Here is a 20360-nt window from a genome sequence, read left to right on the forward strand (position 1 = left end):
TGGGGAAGGGGCAGGGCCTTACCTTTCCTGAAGGTCATGCAGACTCTGCTCAGCTCTGTGTAACCCCTCCAGATCCTTCATCATCTTCTTCATGTGCTCCTTTGAGTAACGGTTTTGGATGTAGGCAAACCAGCAGCCACCCACACCAATAACGATCGACACCACCAGCATGAAGTCCTTGAGGTGATTATGGCGGGTCACTGCCAGAGAGGAGGCCATGGTGAGACAGGTTGCCCACTGCACACCTAGCCTTGCAACTCCATGCATCCCCTCCTGCATGAAGCCCTCCCACTGCAGAATGCTTCTTAGACACACATTTGCCACATACTAGTATAGTGAGCTCTCTGCCTACTTCGGAAAAGATGAGAGGCCTGAGAGCTGTGCAGGAAGTTTGTTAAATCATACTTCCCTACTAGGCAGTGAATAGGAGACAACTAGTGCCTTCTCAGGACATCCCAGCTACCTCTGGACTGCAATGAGCACTGCATGTGCCCACACGCAGTGGCTTCTGTGCTACTGGATCAGCAATGCTAGAGTAGGGAGAAGGGGACAGCTGGTAACAGTATAAAGCAACATCACTAGAGCTTGAGGCCTGGCTGTGGGACTGATGTTCCTGCAGGAGCTGGGTCTCCCGGACAACCAGGCTATTCCAGGTACAAGGTACAGAGCCCAGGTCAGGTAAAGGTCTCACCAATGGAGAGCCTTTCTAGGCTGTGGCTCAATCCAGAGACCAAGTACAACGGGAGTAACACCAAAAGATTGGCATATACAGGACGTTGCCCTTGCCAGGAATCCAGGGACAGATCTACCTCCAGAGAATGCCTGGTGGCAATTTGGCAAAGTGCCGGTGTGATGGCTGGGGTTCAAAGCAATGCTCAGTCTCCAGAACAAAACTGAAAAGCTTGAACAAGGAGCAACACCGGAAGGTAAGTACAAAAGCCATGTCCTCAGAAGTGAGCCAACCAGAAGAGGGCCACTCCTGGAACCTGCCATTGTTCCCAGTCCACCAGGTCTCAGCTCTGAGCCACAGCACAGGAAACCAGGACACCATAAGGAGAACACGGCTGCTACTGTGGCCCCTGCTTGGGCTGGACTCAACTCAGGAGAGAGTAGCAGTGGGCTCAGAGGAGCCCTAGACGTGGGGGGCGGGGAAGGAAGAAAAGAAGGAATGCCCTCCTGTGCACAGCAGTTTATCCTCAGGTTGAGGAGGGGGCAGTAGGGTCGATAGGACCCCAGCGCCTGGTAAGGATGAGGGGCTGATGGGAATCCAAAAGGACCCCGGTGGAGCCACCAAGTTGAGGCTGGGTCTAGATAACAGGAAAAGATACATGTAGCTGGAAACTGTGTGAAGCTGAGGCCCAGATTGACAAATGGTTATATTCATAGTTCCTGATTGAAAGCTGAGCAGCAGGACATGGGGACAGTGTGGGATCAAAGACAGATTAGCACATTCTATTTCCATCCAAGGGAGGGGAGTTACGAGGTCTGGGGTGGCAGCCCTATCCTTTACATGTTTAGGCCAGACTCTCATAGAGAAAACTGAGGGTCCCTTGGCAGCCATCCTCCAGCCTCCAGGCAGGCCTACCCTTCCAACCATACACAAGTCCTCACTCTCCTGTCCTTTGGGTCCCAGGAAGAGATATCTCTGCAGCACGGTGAGCTGCCTTTCTTTCTGGAACACACCTGCCTCCTCCACACCTCTTCCAGAGGCCGGGGTACTCTTTGTCTCCCCTGTTTGTTACAGACTTTTAATCTTGGCTTCCCAAGGTTTCCCAACTCCAACATCCCTTTTATATTCTTACCAAAAGTCAGAGGCACTCCTGTTCAAACAAGACTCTGGGAAATGCCCGCCCCCTATTACCTCCAACACTTCAAAGTTCTCAAGATGGACATGCGGATTGGGCACCTATATATTCTATTCAGTCCCTATCCCACCTTGTCCAGATTGATGTGGAACAAGACTCTATTATTTTTTCCAGCTTAATACTCTCATCCAAGTCATGAATAAAAATACTGAATGACCAGAGCCAAGGGTAGGATCTGATAGTCCTCCCCTCGTCTAAGGCAATACTGTTCCACCTACCAGTACCCTTTGGATCTCTTCAACCAACTTTAACTCCACTTAAATATATAAGCATCCATACACCCCTCTGTCCAGTCAAGTGCATAGTTAGAGCTCAGAGATACTGCCTGTCCCATCCCATGAGCCACCACCTTGTCAAGAAGAGAATGACTCTAATCTGGCTGACTCACTTTGTGGCCCCTAGTGATCATCACTTGTCTGTATACCGGGGCCCAGCACAGCGATGACCAGCTCACACAGGGATTCAGTAAATATTTGTGGAACTGAACCTTTACTGATAAGTTCCAAGTATGATATCTCTCTCTCCTTACCCCACATAGGAGAGGAAGGAAAAGAGAAGACACATAACACATCAGGCATTTATATCCACCATCTTGAATTCTCACAGCCACTCTAGAAGGCAGGTATTTGTGTTCTCACTCTATAGGCCAGGGAACTGAGTCTCCCCAGGAGAACTGACTTCCTGGAGTTCATCAAAAGTGACAGGGCTGGGATTCAGATCCAGACTTGCCTGACCACATGGTCTTTCTGCTGCACCCCACTTTCTCATTACAACTTTCCTACTTGTGCAGCAGGTGTTGTTTCTGCTTTGTTACATCCAAACACTGCTCACCATGGAGATGATCCCCTGATCTAGCCAGAGTGTGGCTATAAGAGTTCCAAAACCTGAATTTTTCTCCCAGACAATATCCTGAGAGCTGACTGTGGCTCACAGGCCATCCGGAGAGTGAATACCCAAAGGCCAAATGGCCAGGCCTTTAAGGTTAAATGTAAGGCCTCATGTAGAGAAACTATTGTGCCATCAAAAGCAGCATCCTGCACTGAGTACTAGGAAGTCTGGGTTCTATGCTTGCCTCTGCTCCATCTGGATCTCAACTTCCTCAACTCTAAAATGCATTGTCACAGAATTGCTAAAGAGATCAAGTGCATAGTTATGAATGAAAGTGTTTTGAGGTGTTCTGGAAATCTTCAGCTGGACATATCCACTAGGTAATTAAGAATGTGGATGTGGAGTTTAAATAAGAGGTAGTAGCTGGAGAAGAAGATGTGAGAATTATCAGGCCCTTTCAGTGGAACCCTGGGCAGAACCCTATAGTCCAAAGCAAATCTGTGATGTTAATTTTATGTATCAACTTGACTGGGCTAAGGGATGCCGAGAGAGCTTTCTTGCCTCAATAAGAGATTAGTACTTCAATCAGTAGACTGAGTAAAGGAGACCATCTTCACTAATGTGAGTACATGTCATTCAATCATCCTCAGGCCTCTGAGTGCCTGAATAGAACCAAAAGGTGGAGGAAGGATGCATGTGCTCTCTCAGCCTGAGCTGAGACATTTATCTTCTGCTCCCGTCTTACATCAGCACACCTGGTTGTCAGGTCTCCGGACTCAGGCTGGGACATATAGCATCAGCCCCCTGATTCTCTGGCCTTTGGACTCAGACTTACACCATCAGCTCTCCTAGTTGTTAGACCTTCAAACTCAGACTAAATCATACCACTGGTTTTTCTGGTTCTCTGGGTGTAGATGGCATATCACAGGACTTTTTGGCCTCCATAATCATGTAAGCCAATTCCTATAATAAATCTTCCCTTTATATCTATCTATCTATCTATCTCTATCTATCCATCCATCCATCCATCCATCCATATTATGTTTCTCTGGAGAATCCTAATACAGAATCTATAAACCATTGTGACAGAAAAAGAGAAATGAAGAGTCTCATCTGTGCCTTACTAACGATGTACTTTTCCCCAGAATTCCATTCCCATTCTTTGCTTCCTGCCACCTTCCCAGCCCACAACAGTCTACATGGATATTTCCAATCCTTCTCCTCTGACTAGGATTCCTCAACCAACCCACTCTTTGGACAGGTAAACATGGATTATCTCCTGCCATCTCAGGGACTACCTTGCGTGTTTTTCAACTTTCATACTAGTCACCTTCTGATAGTCTGTGAGTTCCTCAGGGCCAGGGTACAAGCCTTATTTCTCTCTATAGCCCCATACTTAGCACAGAGCCTGACCAGAACAGGTACTCAGCAAAGGTGGAAAGGAAAGACAAAGGGAAGAAGAAAGGCAGTTTTCACATGGAAGGGGTTATGATAGAAAGTGCATGTGAAAGCACAAGAAGAGCATGGCTGGCCGTCCCGCACAGCCCCTGCACAAGCTCAACTCTCAGAAGCTACCCCTATGCCCAGCGAGCACTGCTAGGGCAGACAGACCATGGAGCTTTCATGAGAGCAGGTGTGGCTTGCTAGGTGAACAGAGCTAACCCAGGGAAACTGGCTAGGACCTGGGGAGCCAGAATGTGGCAGAGTTCCCAGCCCGAGTGCTACAAATAGATTTTAGCAAAATGAGGTCAACTGTTAATACAATCAGGCCTGAGGCAAGGGAGGAGGGTATAAACAAATGAGATGCTGACATGTTAACAGAGTCAGGAATAATGGTGAGAATTTTTATAGTACAGTTAGCATTGAGAAAGTGAGCCTTCAATCATTACCACTTTCTGGAACCCCCTCTCCCAATCTATTCTTGCCACCTTCTCTACTGTCCACAATACCCTGTCCCTGGGAGACACACCTATTCACTGCTTACTGCCAGAATACATGCTTGGAATTTCTTTTGTCATTTACATAGCCTTCTGTGCTGAGGTGTGTGGTTAACCTATAATAACTATTCCTGGACCTTCTTGCCTTCTGGTTTTAGCCCAAGAAGTGCTTTAGCTGACTCACATATCCACAGAAGACATTCCATAGTGTTCTCCCCACAGCCAAGCTGGGCCAGAGTCTCCTCCCATCTCCCCTGTCCTAGAGCTCTGAGGACACCCAGCCTCCTTCTGCAAAACTTCTACCATACATTTCCTGACGCCTACTCATTGCTGGGCCATATGCTGAGTTACGACGACAGATGAACAAAGCTGTTTCTACCCTCATGAGTTCCCAGTTTGAAGGGTAACAGACAGGAAAACAGATTATTAAAAAAAAAAAAAAAAAAAAAAAAAAAAAAAGCAGGTACAAAGGGCTATAGGATCCCAGAAGAGAGTAAGGAGAAAGGGTTGAACATGCCCAGGAAGAGGCTGGAAAGGCATCCTGGAGAAAGCTTCAAAAGTGAGTTGAGGGAGCCAGCCCATTAAGAATCCAACTCTTGGGGCACCTGGGTGGCTCAAGTGTCCAACTTTGGCTCAGGTCATGATCTCACAGTTCATGGGTGTGAGCCCCACATCGGGTTCTGTGATGACAGCTCAGAGCTTGGAGCCTGCTTCAGATTCTGTGTCTCCCTCTCTGTCTGCCCCTCCCCCGCTTGTACTCTATCTCTCTCTCAAAAATAAACATTTTTTTAATTTAATTGGCTTCATCTCATATTGGAATTCTTTATATTTTATCTTGCTTCCTCTGTCAGAAGCAGAGGATGAGATAATATAGTAGAAAGAGCACTGAAATATAAGTTACTGGGTCTGAGTCATGGCTCTGTCATTTAAAAGTTGAATGACCTCTAAAAACTCACCTCATCTCCTGAGTCTCCATTTCTCTGACAAATTATCTGCAGATCAGGAAAAGCCCTCTCAGTGAATGATCTGCTGCCAGAGTGAGACATCAGCATAGGTCTCCAAGGCAAGCTGCCTTGGGACTTCGTGTGTCAGAACACAACACCTCATTGTGGGATTGTTAGTAGAGCCCCGGATAGACCTGCAAGCCTAGAGCCAACTCTGCAGGTCGGAAAGACTGTAAAAGGCCATGTGCTCCTCTGCAGCCATGGTGGGAGGGCTGAGACGTCTTCTACTGTCAGAAAATGGGTCCTGAGTAGCTCCGTGCTGAGCCGGTTTGATCCTTCTTCCCCATTCCCAAGCTCTGAGGCTGCTCAGACAGATGGACCCTGATCAGTCAGCAGACCTTCCCGGCTATTGTACAACAAACTTTGATTTGAGATTTCTCAAGTTTCAGACTGATGGCAGGATTTTCATTAAGGCTGGGCAAGGCAGCCAAGGTTTGCAGCTATACCTGGCCCAGGCTCTCCAGGGTGTTTACCACCTAAGAACCACAGCCTTAAGAACTCACCCTCAGTACAGAACCAGGTCAGCAGCACAGGTTAGCACTCTAAGTCCTGTATGGGTGTTGGACAGGGAACAGAGCTCAAGTAGGGATTTTAGCCCATGCTCAGATGGAAACACAGAGCTAGAGGGACACAGACCAAGGGATTCTTTGCAGGTACCCCCCAGACACAGCCCCACCCTTGCAGATGTCTCCTGGCAAAGAGCTTCCTAGTATTTTCCTCAGATTCCATCTGGCAATTTTCAAAACTTTTCTTTAACGAGCCGTCAGTAGGAAAGTATAAAAACAGTTATTTGCCATCAGGACAGCTGCTGGATTCCAAAACCTTAGCTCCCAGAAGTACACCCAAGCTCTATCAGAGTCCTAGAATCAGGGAGCCAGTAAGAGCCTTGACCAAGCCCATTTTACACATAAGGAACCCAAAATCTAGGCAGGAGAACTGAATTGCCAAAGGTCACTTGATAAGGCAAGGGCCAAGCACAGATTCCTAAACAGACAGCAGCGGAGAGGAGGAGAACTCCTATCTTTTATCCTTTTACCAGGACCCTTACCAATCAAAGGGTTTCCTCTCAAAAACTATGGAATGTTCACCTGAAAGGAATCAAAGATCCTTTAGCTCAATTTTTTCATAATACAAATCAGAAAACACATCCTGAGAAAAGTGACCTACACAAGGTCACACAGTGAGTGGAAATTTGAAAAAGGGACCAAGGTACTTTACTTTCCTAAATTTGATAAGAAGTTCTCTAAATGGAAGTCCAGGAGTTGCCAAAAATCAAGCCGCATATGTATTATTGTTGTTGTTGTTGTTGTTGTTGTTGTTGTTGAGCTATAATTCACATACCCTAAAATTCACTCTTTTAAAATGTACAATTCAGTGGTTTTATCATATTTTCAAGGTTGTGCAACCATCAGCACAATTAATTTTAGAACACTATTATTATCCCAGAAAGATATCCTATACCCAATTAGGAGTCACTACACATTTTCCACTTCCCCAGCCTCTGCCAGCCACCAATCTGCATTCTGTCTCTATGGATGTATCTATTCTGGATATTTCATATAAATAGAATGATATAATGTGTAGCCTTTTATGTCTAGCTTCTTTCACTTAGCATGATTTCCAGGTTCATCCATGTTGTAGCATGTATTACAACTCCATTCCTTTTTGTGGCTGGATAATATTTCATTGTATTTATATACTACCACTTATCCATTTGTCCACTGATGGACATTTGGGTTGTGTGCACCTTTGGACTGTTGTGAACAGCACTGCTATGAATGTGAACATGTACTTCTTTCAGTACTTGTTTTCAATTCTTTGGATACATTCCTAGGCCTGTAATTGCTGGGTTATATGGTAACTATATTAGGGGTTGAGGGGGAGGGAGAGATAAATAGGTGGAACACAGAGGATCTTTAAGGCAGTGAAACTATCCTATACAATACATGTATACATGTCATTGTACATTTGTCCAAACCCGTAGACTGTACAACACCAACAGTCAACTCTAATGTAAACTATGGACTGAGTGATAATGATGTGCCAGTGCAGGGTCATCAGTCATTACAGATGTACCACTCTGGTGGAGGACACTAACCATGGGGGAGGCTATGCCACGTGTGGGGGCAGGGTGTATGGCAAATCTGTGCACTTTCACTCAATTTATTTATTTATTTTTTAATTTTTTTAATGTTTATTTATTTTTGAGAGACAGAGAGAGAGCACAAGCAGGGGAGGAACAGAGAGAGAGGGAGACACAGAATCCGAAGCAGGCTCCAGGCTCTGAGCTGTCAGCACAGGGCCCAACTCGAACTCACCATGAGATCATGACCTGAGCCAAAGTCAGACACTTAACCAACTGAGCCACCCATACACCCCAAGCTTCACTCAATTTTGATGCAAACCTAAAACTACTCTAAAAAATAAAGTTTATTAAAAATTTAAAAAACATGTACAGATGACGGATCAGCTCAGGCACTTGTCAAGCCGAATGCACAGATGGGAAAATGTTATACAGCCTCTGACTCTGCCTGCCAGCTGCTTCTCTGGACTGGTTCTTGGCCTTATAACATTCTGCCACTGGCATCCTGAACTGATGCCAACAGCTCCCAATGGGCAGAGAGTAGGTCCTAAGAGCATGCTTGGTCAAGGCTAATTTTCTCAGAAATCTTACCACTTTTGTTCCCCCTGAGTTCATGGGGAATAAGATAAAGGATGGCAGGGTTGGCCATTCCCACCTTGCAGAGATCTTCAGGAGCTGAACTGCCTATTTCTCTTGAGTAACCCCTGGCTGAAGAGACTACCCTTTCTTAGGCCCGAGTGTGTCTCTATGATTCCAGGGAAGCCCACTTAGTCTTCTTTGGTGGTCCAAGGACATAAGATGTTCAGCCATCAGTTCATACTCTCTGCATGTGCACAGTGAAAGCAGGGAACAGCTAATTGGCATTCAGACCCTATGTTATCCCTGAGCATACCTTTCATATCTTAGCCTTTGTATTCTTTCTCTGGTTGTTTCCTCTGCCTAGAATGCCCTCTCCTGCCACCTGCATGGAATAAAGCCCTACCCATCCTTACAGGCAGAGGTCACATGTCACCTCTCCTATCAGATGCCTTCTCTATCCCTCCTCTGGACCTCAGAAGCATGGTGTACCTCTCTGGAACTTTCATTTTATCCCTTTATGGAAGGATATGATTCATCCAGGTCTTCCTACAGGGTCCAGTACAACACTGGCACAAAGTAGGTCTTAATGTATCTAATGAACGGAACTTGACATCCGACTGGACTATTTCATGTCTCATATTTTCACTTCTCAGTGGGAAGAGTGGAGGTGCTGCCTTGCAGGTGTACCTAGGAGACCCAGGACCTCAGCCTAGCCCCCACAATGGCCTCGGGTTCCATGGCAAATCAGCAGCCCTTCTTTCCACAGGACTCACAGAGAGGAGGCCCAAATAGCACTGTATCCAGGGCCTTCAGCTGCAGCTTCTGCCGATGGCTCCGGTCTGTCATCTTTAGTACAGTCCCTGTCATGGTGGTGTTGGTCACAGCAAGCCTGTCGAGGCAAAGAGGAAGGGTTCAGTTTCCTGCCATTAAAACCAGGAAGGATTACCCACCTCCTCCAGGAACACTTCCATGACTTCTAGCTCTTGGTGATTGCTCCCCTGTGTGCTCTAGAACACAGAGTCCATACCAGTGGATCTCAACAAGGAGTAAGGAGGGACACATAACATTTACCAAGAATATGTTCACCCTTCTCCCCATGTCCACCATCCCCTGAGAACCTTGCTCTTTGAGGACTACCCATCTGTGAGCATGCCCACACCCAACTATAAGTTTTCTGTTGTGTTTCTCCTTCCAGGGAGTATCAACTGTGCACCTATCCCCACACTCCCACCATCTGCAAATACATTCTCCTGTCCAACCCAGGTCAAAACACAAGCCACGTGACCCAGTGCTTTCTGAGGACCTCTAATCCTAACCCACTGCCATTAAGTACAAATCTGCTGATGACAAACAGTGCATTAGTCTTATTATCTTGTATTTGAGTCACTGTCATTTACTCCCAGTCAGATTATTGTAACTTTTTATGACCTTCAACATACTGTTAATGATAACTCTAATAAGAAAGGGCCTGCAAATGAGAAAATGACCCAGAAACAAACTGGACTGTGTTTTTCTTCTGCTAGAACACAGGGGGTGTGGAGGAGACGGTTATAAGATATGAAAGGTTATAAATCCAGTGGTCAGGGTCCCACACATGAGCCTTTACTACTGTCATATTCCATAAAGTTAGTGCTCTTTGCTGATGCATAGCTTTGTTTCCCCAGGTAGAAAAAAATGCTTCTGACATCAGTGTGTGATTTATATTCCTGCCTGGGCACACAGGGGCAGCTACCTCCCTCTCCAGCCACGGGAAGCAATCAACCCCTCTACAAGAGAAGCAGTGAGACACTGTGATGGGGGCTGAAGGGGTCAGAAGATCTAGCTTCTGGTCCCAGCTGAGTCAGCAACTCACTTGTCTGATCATAAACTACTCGGTCTCCCCTCTGGGGCCCCATTTTCCTTCTGTGTAAGCTTCTGTGAAATCAGATGCTTCCTCTAGGCCCAGGAGCTCTGGGGGTTCCTCCTCAGAGCACTTCCACCCAGTGCACTGGCCTTCATCTAACTGATCGATGTAAGTGTCATCTTTTCTGCAGTCTATTTGTCAGTGAAACCTATGAAGTGAGCAATGAGAGAAACGAGAAAGGAGCTAACATTTACTAAGCAGCTACTGCATCTCTCATCCTGTTCTGATGCTTCACATACAATGCCTCATTCAGTCCTCTGACTGGAAGGACACAGGTCCATCACTAGCTCCACTTCACTGCACCACTGACTTAACTCAGAGTTGAGCAACTCGCCCAAAGTCACGTACATAGCACGTAAGTGGCAAAGGCAGGAAATGAACTCAAATCTTCTGGATTCTTCCCATTACACCATGCTGCCTAGTGGTGGGCCTACAACCACTGCCACTCCATCCCACACTCCGTGTACCGAAGGCTCCAGGCTTCCTGCTGTCACTAAGGTGCCACAGCCTGGCTTCCTCCACCCCCTGCCTGACCTGGCTGGGTCTGGTCTAGCTACAGGGAGGCACCAAGAGCCCATGACCTGAGAACTGACTTCTCATCCTATGTTTTCGCTCTAATGGAACCATAGCTATTCCTCAAGATGGAATGGGCCAAGGCGATACTGCAATTTCCATGGGTAACGGGAAAGAAACCTAGATCCTGGAGTTTCATGGTCAATCATCTATTTAATTGTCTGTTTCATTAAACATGGAATTCCTCAAGGCAGATGGGGTCTGATACACTTCTTTGTCCTCAGGGCCTAGGAGAGAACCCGGCACGGGGTAGATAATTGGTAAAGTTTCATGAAAAGACCTGGGTTCAAATCCCAGCTCTGCCACTTACCAGCTTGGATAAATCATAAAATATTTGAAATTCAGTTTGTTCACCCAAAAGCCAGGGTAGTAATTCCTTCCTCCCAGAATTGTGAGAACCAACTGAAATAATAGGCAGGAAAGTATTCTAGAAGGGGCTGTACAAACAGTAAGATTATTACTCTCTCCAGGGCAGGGAGAAGCTGTGAAAAGGAGGCTGCAGGCAGGGGGCGGGGGCAGCAGCGCCCAGTAGCTCTGCGGCTGCAGGCTGCAAAGTGTGGGTGCACCAGCAGCTTCACCTCCCTCCTTCCCCTCTGCTGAAGCTCATAACCAGATGCACCTACATAATAGGATGACAGATTATACACAGTCAGCACTTACCAGACAGTAAGCCCTTGGAGGGCAAGGGCAGGCTGTTGTCATCTTTATCCCCAGCACCCAGCACAAGTGCTTGGCACGGAGCAGGTACCCAGTAAATATTTGTCGAATGAATAAGTAAATGGATTAATGGCTGCATGACACATGGTACTAGTCTGACATAACAAGAAGTCCATGCAGTACTCCATCCCCTCCCCACCCCCCGCAGGCCCTGGCCTACTGCACCTGTGAAGCAGGCAGAGTTAGGGTACCACAGCTGTTGGAAGAGTCATCCCGGAGAGGAGGCCGGGGCCAGTGGGAGTCAGCCCCACCTCACACCACGTCTTTAGAGTAGACACACTCTATATGGATAATTCAAGGGAGGCTAACAGAGCCCCGAGGCTCCTGGGCAGTAAAAGAGGCAGCTGCTGGGAGCACAGCAAAAGAAAAGAGAAATACCACAGGCTTTGAAGTCTACCCAGATCTAGGTTCAAATCAGTTTTGCCTCTAACTAGCCATGTGACCTTAGAAAAGTTACTTAGTCTCATTGTCTATATACAATAATACCTACCTTACAGGATTGATGTAAGAATTAAGTGACATACTGTATATGAAGTGGTGCATAGGAGTGCCTGCCATGTACTAAGCATTCAATAAACGACAGCTATTAGTACTACTCCCAGGATCGACAGAAATGTTAAATAAGAGAACGGATGCCAAGTGTCCATCACACTTCAGAGCAAGTGCACAATGGATGCAAGAAGAGGAGAGGTCTAGAGAGTGTGCCCTGAAAAAAGTGGAGCCTCATTAACTGGCCAGAGAAACCTGATGTTGGGCCGATCCCAGTCCATTCCCTACACCCCCAAGTGAGAGAATCCAGTCTCCTCCTGACCTCGGCATGGCATGGCCACTCAGCTGCAGCTTCCGGAAGGTTTCCTCATACTGAGGCAGCTCCACGTACGTGATCAGCCACTGCACCACCTCATCCACGGTCCAGTTGTACACTGTGGGAAGAGACAAGCAAAGCTTTGACTCCAGAATGCAAGAACTACTTGAACTTACCATCAGTCACATTGGCCTTCTCATTGACCACATGTTTATGTGTTTACCATCCCCCTCTCCTACAAATCCTCAGTATAAAAGGGGTACATACTGTACGTTTTGTTTGACCCACAGGGGATGGTCTTGCTCTTTCACTATACCGGTATTTGGGTGAAATAACCCTCAACTATAATATAATAATGATAATAATACTAACAAATGCCATCCTTTACATTGGCACTTACTATATGACAGGTACTCTTCTAGAGGCCTCATATACATTAATGCATTGTTCTTCGCAACAACCATGTGAAAGATAGGTCCTGTCTTATCCCTATTTTACAGATGGAGAAAATGAGGCACAGAAAGGTTATATAACTTTCCGAAAGTTGCCCAGCTAGGAATTGGCAAAGCAAACACCTGCACTCAAGCAGTGTGGTTCCGTAACCCTTGCTCTAAGCCATTATGCACTCTTGTGCTCTTGCTGTCTCTCTCAGATAGACAGACAGACAGACAGACAGGTAGACGAATGACATATAGGATATGTGTATCACATGGCACCCAGGAATACCAGCATACTGAACTTAAAAAGACTGGGAGCAACTGAGTTGCAGCAAAAAAGATGCCATTTTATTGGATTTAAAGTTTGCTTTCATTTAATGTATAAACCTGTTTTTGTTCATATTTATATACAAATTTTATATAGCACCTTAAACCTCATTTTATGTTTGTACACATTTAGATAATAATTTGAGTAATCATTGTTATAATAAAAACAGTTTAAGTCAGCATTGTAGGTCCAAGATAAATTATTTCCCTTAAAAGGAATTTGTACATTCCTCAAGTTTGAAAACTACTTGCTGCGAGCAGTAAGAAGCCAAAAAATGTTCCGAAAGAGAATGAAACGGTGAGATTTATCACCCTCTTCTCTTAAGGTCCATGTCTTTCCCCAAAACTGCCTTTCATCAGAGTGCTGTCCAATTTTCCTTTAAAAGTCAGGAAACAGGGGCGCCTGGGTGGCTCAGTCGGTTAAGTGTCCGACTTCGGCTCAGGTCGTGATCTCACAGTCAGTGAGTTCGAGCCCCGCGTCAGGCTCTGTGCTGACAGCTCAGAGCCTGGAGCCTGTTTCAGATTCTGTGTCTCCCTCTCTCTGAGCCTCCCCCGTTCATGCTCTGTCTCTCTCTGTCTCAAAAATAAATAAAGGTTAAAAAAATTTTTTTTGAATAAATAAATAAAAATGAAAGTCAGGAAACATCAAAGACACGGACTACGTCCTGTTCATTTTTGCTCACCCCACTGTCTCTAAGGTAAAGCTTCTTAAACAGTAGCATCAATAAGAATTTACTCAAGGTGGGGCACCTGGGTGGCTCAGTCGGTTAAGCGTCCGACTTCGGCTCAGGTCATGATCTCACGGTCCGTGAGTTCGAGCCCCGCGTCGGGCTCTGTGCTGACAGCTCGGAGCCTGGACCCTGTTTCAGATTCTGTGTCTCCCTCTCTCTCTGACCCTCCCTTGTTCATGCTCTGTCTCTCTCTGTCTCAAAAATAAATAAACATTTAAAAAAAAAAAAAAAAAAAAAAAAAAAAAGAATTTACTCAAGGAATAACCACCCCAAACAAGGAATTCCAGAAATGGTCTGATTGTGGGCTTCCGAAGAGAAACAATCATCTCCTTAAACAAATACACAGCTCATGTGGATGGTTAACTTCTGAAATGCCTGTCAGAAAAATAGGCATTCCTCTGGTAAACACGCCTCAGATATTGGATTACTTCTGTCACTCTCAGATAAGCTGGAGAAGTTGGAAGGCTGGACCTGTCCCTCCACTCACCTACTTCCCCTTCAGTGGAGCCCAGCACGTGGTACAAAGCAGACACTGAGACATCCTGCATGAAACAAAATTGGAGGCAAAAACGCTCTGAACTCTTGATGTCCTCAAGAAGCTACTAGAGCTCAGGAGGGAAGTTTTGTAGCTGAGACTTTGGATATCCATTAAACTGTCTGCAGAGGCACAGGAGGTGAGAAAAGGAAGGTGCCTTGGGAGGAAATGAGGGGCACTCTAGTGCACTTAGACTGCATCCTAGGAGACAAGATCCCAGAGGATTAGGAAAAGGGTGCTTGGTCATTGCTTGGTTAAATTTCTAATTCCCAGACTAGAATATATTGGAAAGAGAAGAGAAATTAATTTCCAAGAGCTATGTTGAAATCCTAGGGTTTGGGAAAGGGGGGATGACAGAGCAGGGTTAGAAAAGCAGGATGTATTGGCCTTTTCCTCCTGAGAAGAAATATATGCCTTTGAATCCATTAGTAGACATTACAAATGTGCTCATTTACTATGGTCTAGAACGTCGGCTAATGAAGGTGTAGTAGAGGGACACTCAGATACGAGGCAGATGGACAAGTACCAGCCTGTGAAGTACAGAGAACAACACACTCCTGCCACTGCTGCCAAGGGAGCTCAGCCACGTCCAGCACAATGGGGCCTTTCTGCTTGGCATGTGGAGTGGAAAGAAGGCCACTTTTCTGTTGCTAGAAAGGCCTGAGGCTAGCTGTGCTACAAGAGCCTTTTGTCTCATGGGAGGAAGCCTTGCTACAAGCCCAAACACAGACACTTGGCATGCAGGAACTCCCCTATCTGCACCTTACACTGCAGTGCAGTTGGGCAGGAGTCACTCTAGACCAGGGTTTCTCAGTCTCTGCACCACTGACATTTTGGACAGGATAATTCTTTGTTGGGGGGGTGGGGGGTTGTCCTCTGCAGTGGAGGATATTAACCAATATCTCCGGCATCCACCCACGAGATGTAGCATGCTGCCAGTCATGACAATCAAAAATGTCTCCGGGTACTGTGAAATGTTCCCTGGGGGATAAAATTGCCCACCAGCCGAGAACCACTGCTGTAAACACGACATTAAGTGAGATGGAGGTCTATAAGGTAAGGGGGCCACTGCATTCCAATGAGGATGGACTCTTAACATAGTCAGCCCCTACATGGCTAAGCTATTGGGAAGAGGATAATGGCTTTAGCATATCAGGACAAACCTCGAGATAGTTATTTTGGTGTGTGTGTGTGTGTGTGTGTGTGTGTGTGTGTACATGTGCTCTACACATCATTCTGTTACCTAGGCACACACGCTATCTAGGTAAGCTTGGCAGCATGGTGTTGGCCACCCAGAGTCACTACAGTCTGGGCAAAGTAAGCCAGGCTGGGCTGTATCCTTATCAGAGAGTGACCCTGTGTCCCAATCAATAGCCAAGGCAAGATATCAGGGTCCCTTACCCCTAAGGTTCAAGTACCTAAAAGTTAAAAGGCTTGTTCTACTTTCTCATTCCAAAAGAGAAAATGGGAAGAATCTCCAGGCCAAAGTGAGGACGAAGGTAATAGCAAGTACAGAGAGCTGTGGCTGTTAGAAGGCCACAGAATTTGGCAAGGAGAGCTTAGTACAGATAGTCTCCAAATGACTCACATGCCCAAATTCCAGGAGGATATGCAAGCAAGAGACAGTCTTCTAAAGTCATGAGCCTCTCATCACCCTAAGCCTGTCCATGAGGCCCCTAGAGAGATCAAAAACTACCTCTCTGGGCAAAATGACAGACAATACTACACAGCGTCAGAGAAGGCCAATCTCTGGTGTTTTCAGCACCAAATAGTCCTTCATAAGACAAGTGTATAAGGTGATTAACTTTGTAGTCTCCAACCCTTTTAATGACATAACCTACCTGTATTTGGAGCATACATTGCCAACACAGGACTATCTATTTATAAATCAGGCTCATGTACTGACATTAGGTATACTGTAAAACATACACAAAAATTAAAGAATGAAATAAATACAATATGAGCATAAGCTACAGTATTCTCTTCTAGCACCTAGCTGATTATCTTATGAAGCTGGAAACCACTGGGTAAACAGTCAAACTCATACCAAACAGATGACCTGAACTTCACAGCTCTTCCCTGGATGCTGCCTCAGCTGTTGCTCTGAACTTAGCAGACCTGATCTACAATCAGTGTCTTGCACTATTTTGCTACTCATCTTTGGACATTGCTCTCAGACTTCCAGGTCTTTGCTATTTCCAGAAAAGCTCTTTTCCCTCTTTGTGGACTGCCAAACACCAACTAATCCTTAAAACCTAGCTCCAGCTCTTCATTGTGGAAATGCTTTGGAGCTCGTTTCTAAATCCTCTCTTCTAAAACCTTCAAAATATGAGTACTAGCACTCCCTTCTCTGCTTACTTAGCACTTTCTTTATTCAGACTTCTTTTCTAACATGTATGTTATATTGTTATTATTAGTCACATGTCTCTCTTCTCCATTGTGCTATATATAAGCACTATAGTGGTAGGGAACATGTCTTTTCTATTTCTGTATTCCCCAATGCCTAACACAGGGCTAGATCATTCTAAATACTCTGTAAAGTTTACTGAATGGACAAGAGAATCAATATGAATGAATGAATGAATTAATTAATTAATTAACAAATGAAGGCAATCTGTAGGTCCTGGATCACTTGTAGCACATCCCATCAGGAGTTCCACTATGTTTTCCCACCAACAGCATCACTGCCCCCCACAGACTTCTCATGGAAGTAAAGGAGAGAATTTTTTTTTTAAGCACTTATACCTATCAGCAGAGACCTCTATAAATTGATGATCAGTTAGCTTCTCAGATAGTAAAGATCTATCCTGGCCTCCACACTATGCTTCATGGGAAAAGGCCTTTTTCCTTTGAGAAAGATTTGTATGTAAAATGCATAAACTCTCCCACTTTAATTTAGAATAGCCACAAAAAATGAAGTCATTCAGGATTTCCAAATACCTGGCCATGTTAGAAGGCCGGATTTTAATTGTCGAATTTATCAGAAAAAGCACTAGATTTGAAGCTGGAAGACTTTGATTTCCATCCTATTGGCCATGGATCACCTTGGGTAAATCACTTAACCATTCTGAACCTCAATTTCCCCTTCTATAAAATTTCTTTCCAGTCATTCATAACATTTATTTTGTACTACTTTGTGCCAGGTACTGGAAACAGAGCAGTGATTGAGACAGATACCCAGGTAGCTTACCATCTAACAGTGTTGATCTCTTCAAGTTGTTGAATTAAATGAGTTCATATGTTTGAAAACACCTAGGATTTAATACAAACTCAGTAGTAATTTCTTCTTCATTCATATACATGAATGAAGAAATATACATTCATTCAACAAGCGATAGATATTGAAAACTGGTTAGAATCTGGGTGGATACACCTATAGGCTCACCAGAGGGAAGAAATGTGAGCAAAGACACGTTGTGGCCCATTGTCTCTCTAAGTGGTTTCCTTCTGGCTCTCACTAGCAGTTTGCCACCTGCACCTAGAGGGAGGCAGGGGTCTTAGTTTTCTGATGTGGTGTCAACCTCAACTCCTGAATCATCACTGTAAAGAGAATCTGGCACTTGGGCCAAGGCCTCATGTGACAGGCCCACTAGGCTACCCAGCACAAACCCGGTCTACACGGCTGCAGAGCAGTAAGAGAACCTAGGCTTTGGAATGTTGAATGAGCCAAACAACTTGTGTAAGATCTCACAATGGTAGAGCCAAGGACAAACTTCTGTCTTCCACATCCCTATGCTGGACCAGGCCCTGTGCAAAGTGTTAAGATATAAAATCATATAAGGTAATGTCCTCAAGCAATCTGGTGGGAAAACAGGCAAGGGAATAGATGATTACAATTAGTGTACTAAATGCTGTGATGAGATAAGGGTAAGGAGATGTGGGAGCACAGAAAGCATCTAACCTAAACTATGGTCTCCAGGGAAGATTTCCTAAAGAAGGGTATACTTTGGGTGCTATATGTAAGTGATGAATCACTAAATTCTACTCCTGAAACCAATACTATACTATATGCTATCCATTAGCTAATTTGAATTTAAATAAAATCTTGAAATAAAAGAAAGAATGAAAAGAATATGGAAAATAAAGAGAATAAAAGGAGAAAATAAAAAGAAGACTTAAGGGGCGCCTGGGTGGCTTAGTCGGTTGAGCCGCCGACTCTGGCTCAGGTCATGATCTCAGGGTCCGTCCGTGAGTTCGAGCCCCGCGTCGGGCTCTGTGCTGACAGCTCAGAGCCTGGAGCCTGTTTCAGATTCTGTGTCTCCCTCTCTCTGACCCTCCCCCGTTCATGGTCTGTCTCTCTCTGTCTCAAAAATAAATAAACGTTAAAAAAAAAAAAAAGAAGACTTAAACTGAGCGTTGTCAAATAGGATTTAATCAGATCAACAAGGGGGAGGGACAGAGAGAACAGTATCTATGAAAGCAACATGGGATGAAAGGAAACGACATATCCTCCCAACTGCAAATAAATTAGTGCAGCTATAGAGTAGATGTGATGAAGAGTGGTAGAAAAGAAGAAAATAAGTGGATCACAGAGATAAGCATGGGCCTGACACGCTAAACTAATCTAGCACAATGCCTGGTATATAGAAGGTATAATTCTTTTAAGTAATTTCTTCAAGTAATTCTTTTAAGTTTATGTATGTATTTTGAAGGAGGAAGCAGAGAGAGAAGGAGAGAGAATCTTAAGCAGGCTCCATGCTGTCAGTGTAGAGCCCAATGCATGGCTCAAACCCATAAACCATGAGATCATGACCTGAGCTGAAATCAAGAGTTGGACACTTAATCAACTGAGCCTCCTAGGCACCCTGATTATTTATTTATTTATTTTTGTAATGAAGGCACGTTTACACAAATTGTAGGAGAAAACAGTACTTTTGGGGGCCAATACTACAGAGGTGAATAAGGCATGATGGAGAAACATGGCATTAAAATATAAAGAAACTCTCAGGATATAAAAGGTCACCAGGTTTTTATTTATATATACATATTGAACTTTTTCCCCCAACTGAAATAATTCAGTTGAGATTACAAATGGGCATTTAATTTCAGCATTTAACATCTCATTGATAAACACTAAAAAAAGTCAATGGCATTTTCTATAAAAAATTGTTTCATCAACAACTACTAAGCTTTCAAGTACCTCATTTTGTTAAGTCCCAAATGAGACAGCAGTTGTAACCTAAGCTTACTGCTAATTCTTCACAAACTCAAGTGTTACCTAATGAATAGAAAAGCCAGTATTTATCTCCTCCAAGTAACATAAGATTATCATATGTGATTACACAGGAATTTACTTGTAACACCTTTAGCAATACCTTTATTCGTCCAGGTTCCAATTAAGAATATTTCTTCCACCTAGAAATTTGGTGTTCTGGCATATTTGTTTCACTATTAAAAAAATAAAAATAAAAAATAGGAAGCCACTGAAAAATTTAAGCAGAGACCTGGTCAGATATTTACTTTAGAAAGATCCCTCTAGAACCAATTGAAGGACAAACTGCAGTAGAGCTAGACAGGCCAAGAAGTACAGTATGAAAGCATCCAAGCAAAATGATTAAGCTGAGGTTTCTGCTTCAGGCTAAGATGAAGTAACTACAATGGAATTTACCCTCTCTCCTGAAACAACCAAAGAGAAAAGACAAAATATATGAAACAATGGTTTTAAAGACACTGGACATCAGCCTATAATGGACATTGGTCCTTGAGAGATGGTAAACAAATGAGGCAGGTGATATACTTGTCCTAGTTATGGCTCTGAAAGAATTTCCAGGCCACAGTGCAGAGAGTGGAACCAAGATTTAGGAATAAATGGAAGTACACTAGTGTTAGGCTCTTACACTATATGTGACAAGGTGTAATAATAGCTCTTGAGAACCCTCATGCGCTGTTGGTGGGAATGTATATTGGTGCAGTCACTGTGGAATGCAGTATGGAAGATCCTCAAAAAATTAAAAATAAAATTACCATATGATCCAGTATTTCTACCGCTAGGTATTTATCCAAAGAAAGTGAAAACACTGGTGTGCCTGAGTGGCT

At 44.6% G+C, this 20360-nt stretch overlaps 1 protein-coding gene across 5 annotated transcripts in view; it reads right to left on the minus strand.

The window, feature by feature from the left end:
• Positions 1 to 20360, minus strand: part of STIM1 (stromal interaction molecule 1) — a 183202-nt gene that overhangs the window by 22478 nt on the left and 140364 nt on the right. For all 5 annotated transcript variants that reach the window (XM_060605781.3, XM_060605783.3, XM_060605784.3 and 2 more), the window contains exons 4-6: positions 12301 to 12412; positions 9070 to 9185; positions 23 to 200 (exon numbers count right to left, since the gene is read on the minus strand). In XM_060605781.3, coding sequence (XP_060461764.2) covers positions 23 to 200; positions 9070 to 9185; positions 12301 to 12412 — 406 coding nt within the window. The remainder of the gene's footprint in view (positions 1 to 22; positions 201 to 9069; positions 9186 to 12300; positions 12413 to 20360) is intronic.

The sequence above is a fragment of the Panthera onca genome, chromosome D1 (assembly GCF_046562875.1).
Source record: "Panthera onca isolate mPanOnc1 chromosome D1, mPanOnc1 haplotype 2, whole genome shotgun sequence".
NCBI lineage: Eukaryota > Metazoa > Chordata > Mammalia > Carnivora > Felidae > Panthera > Panthera onca.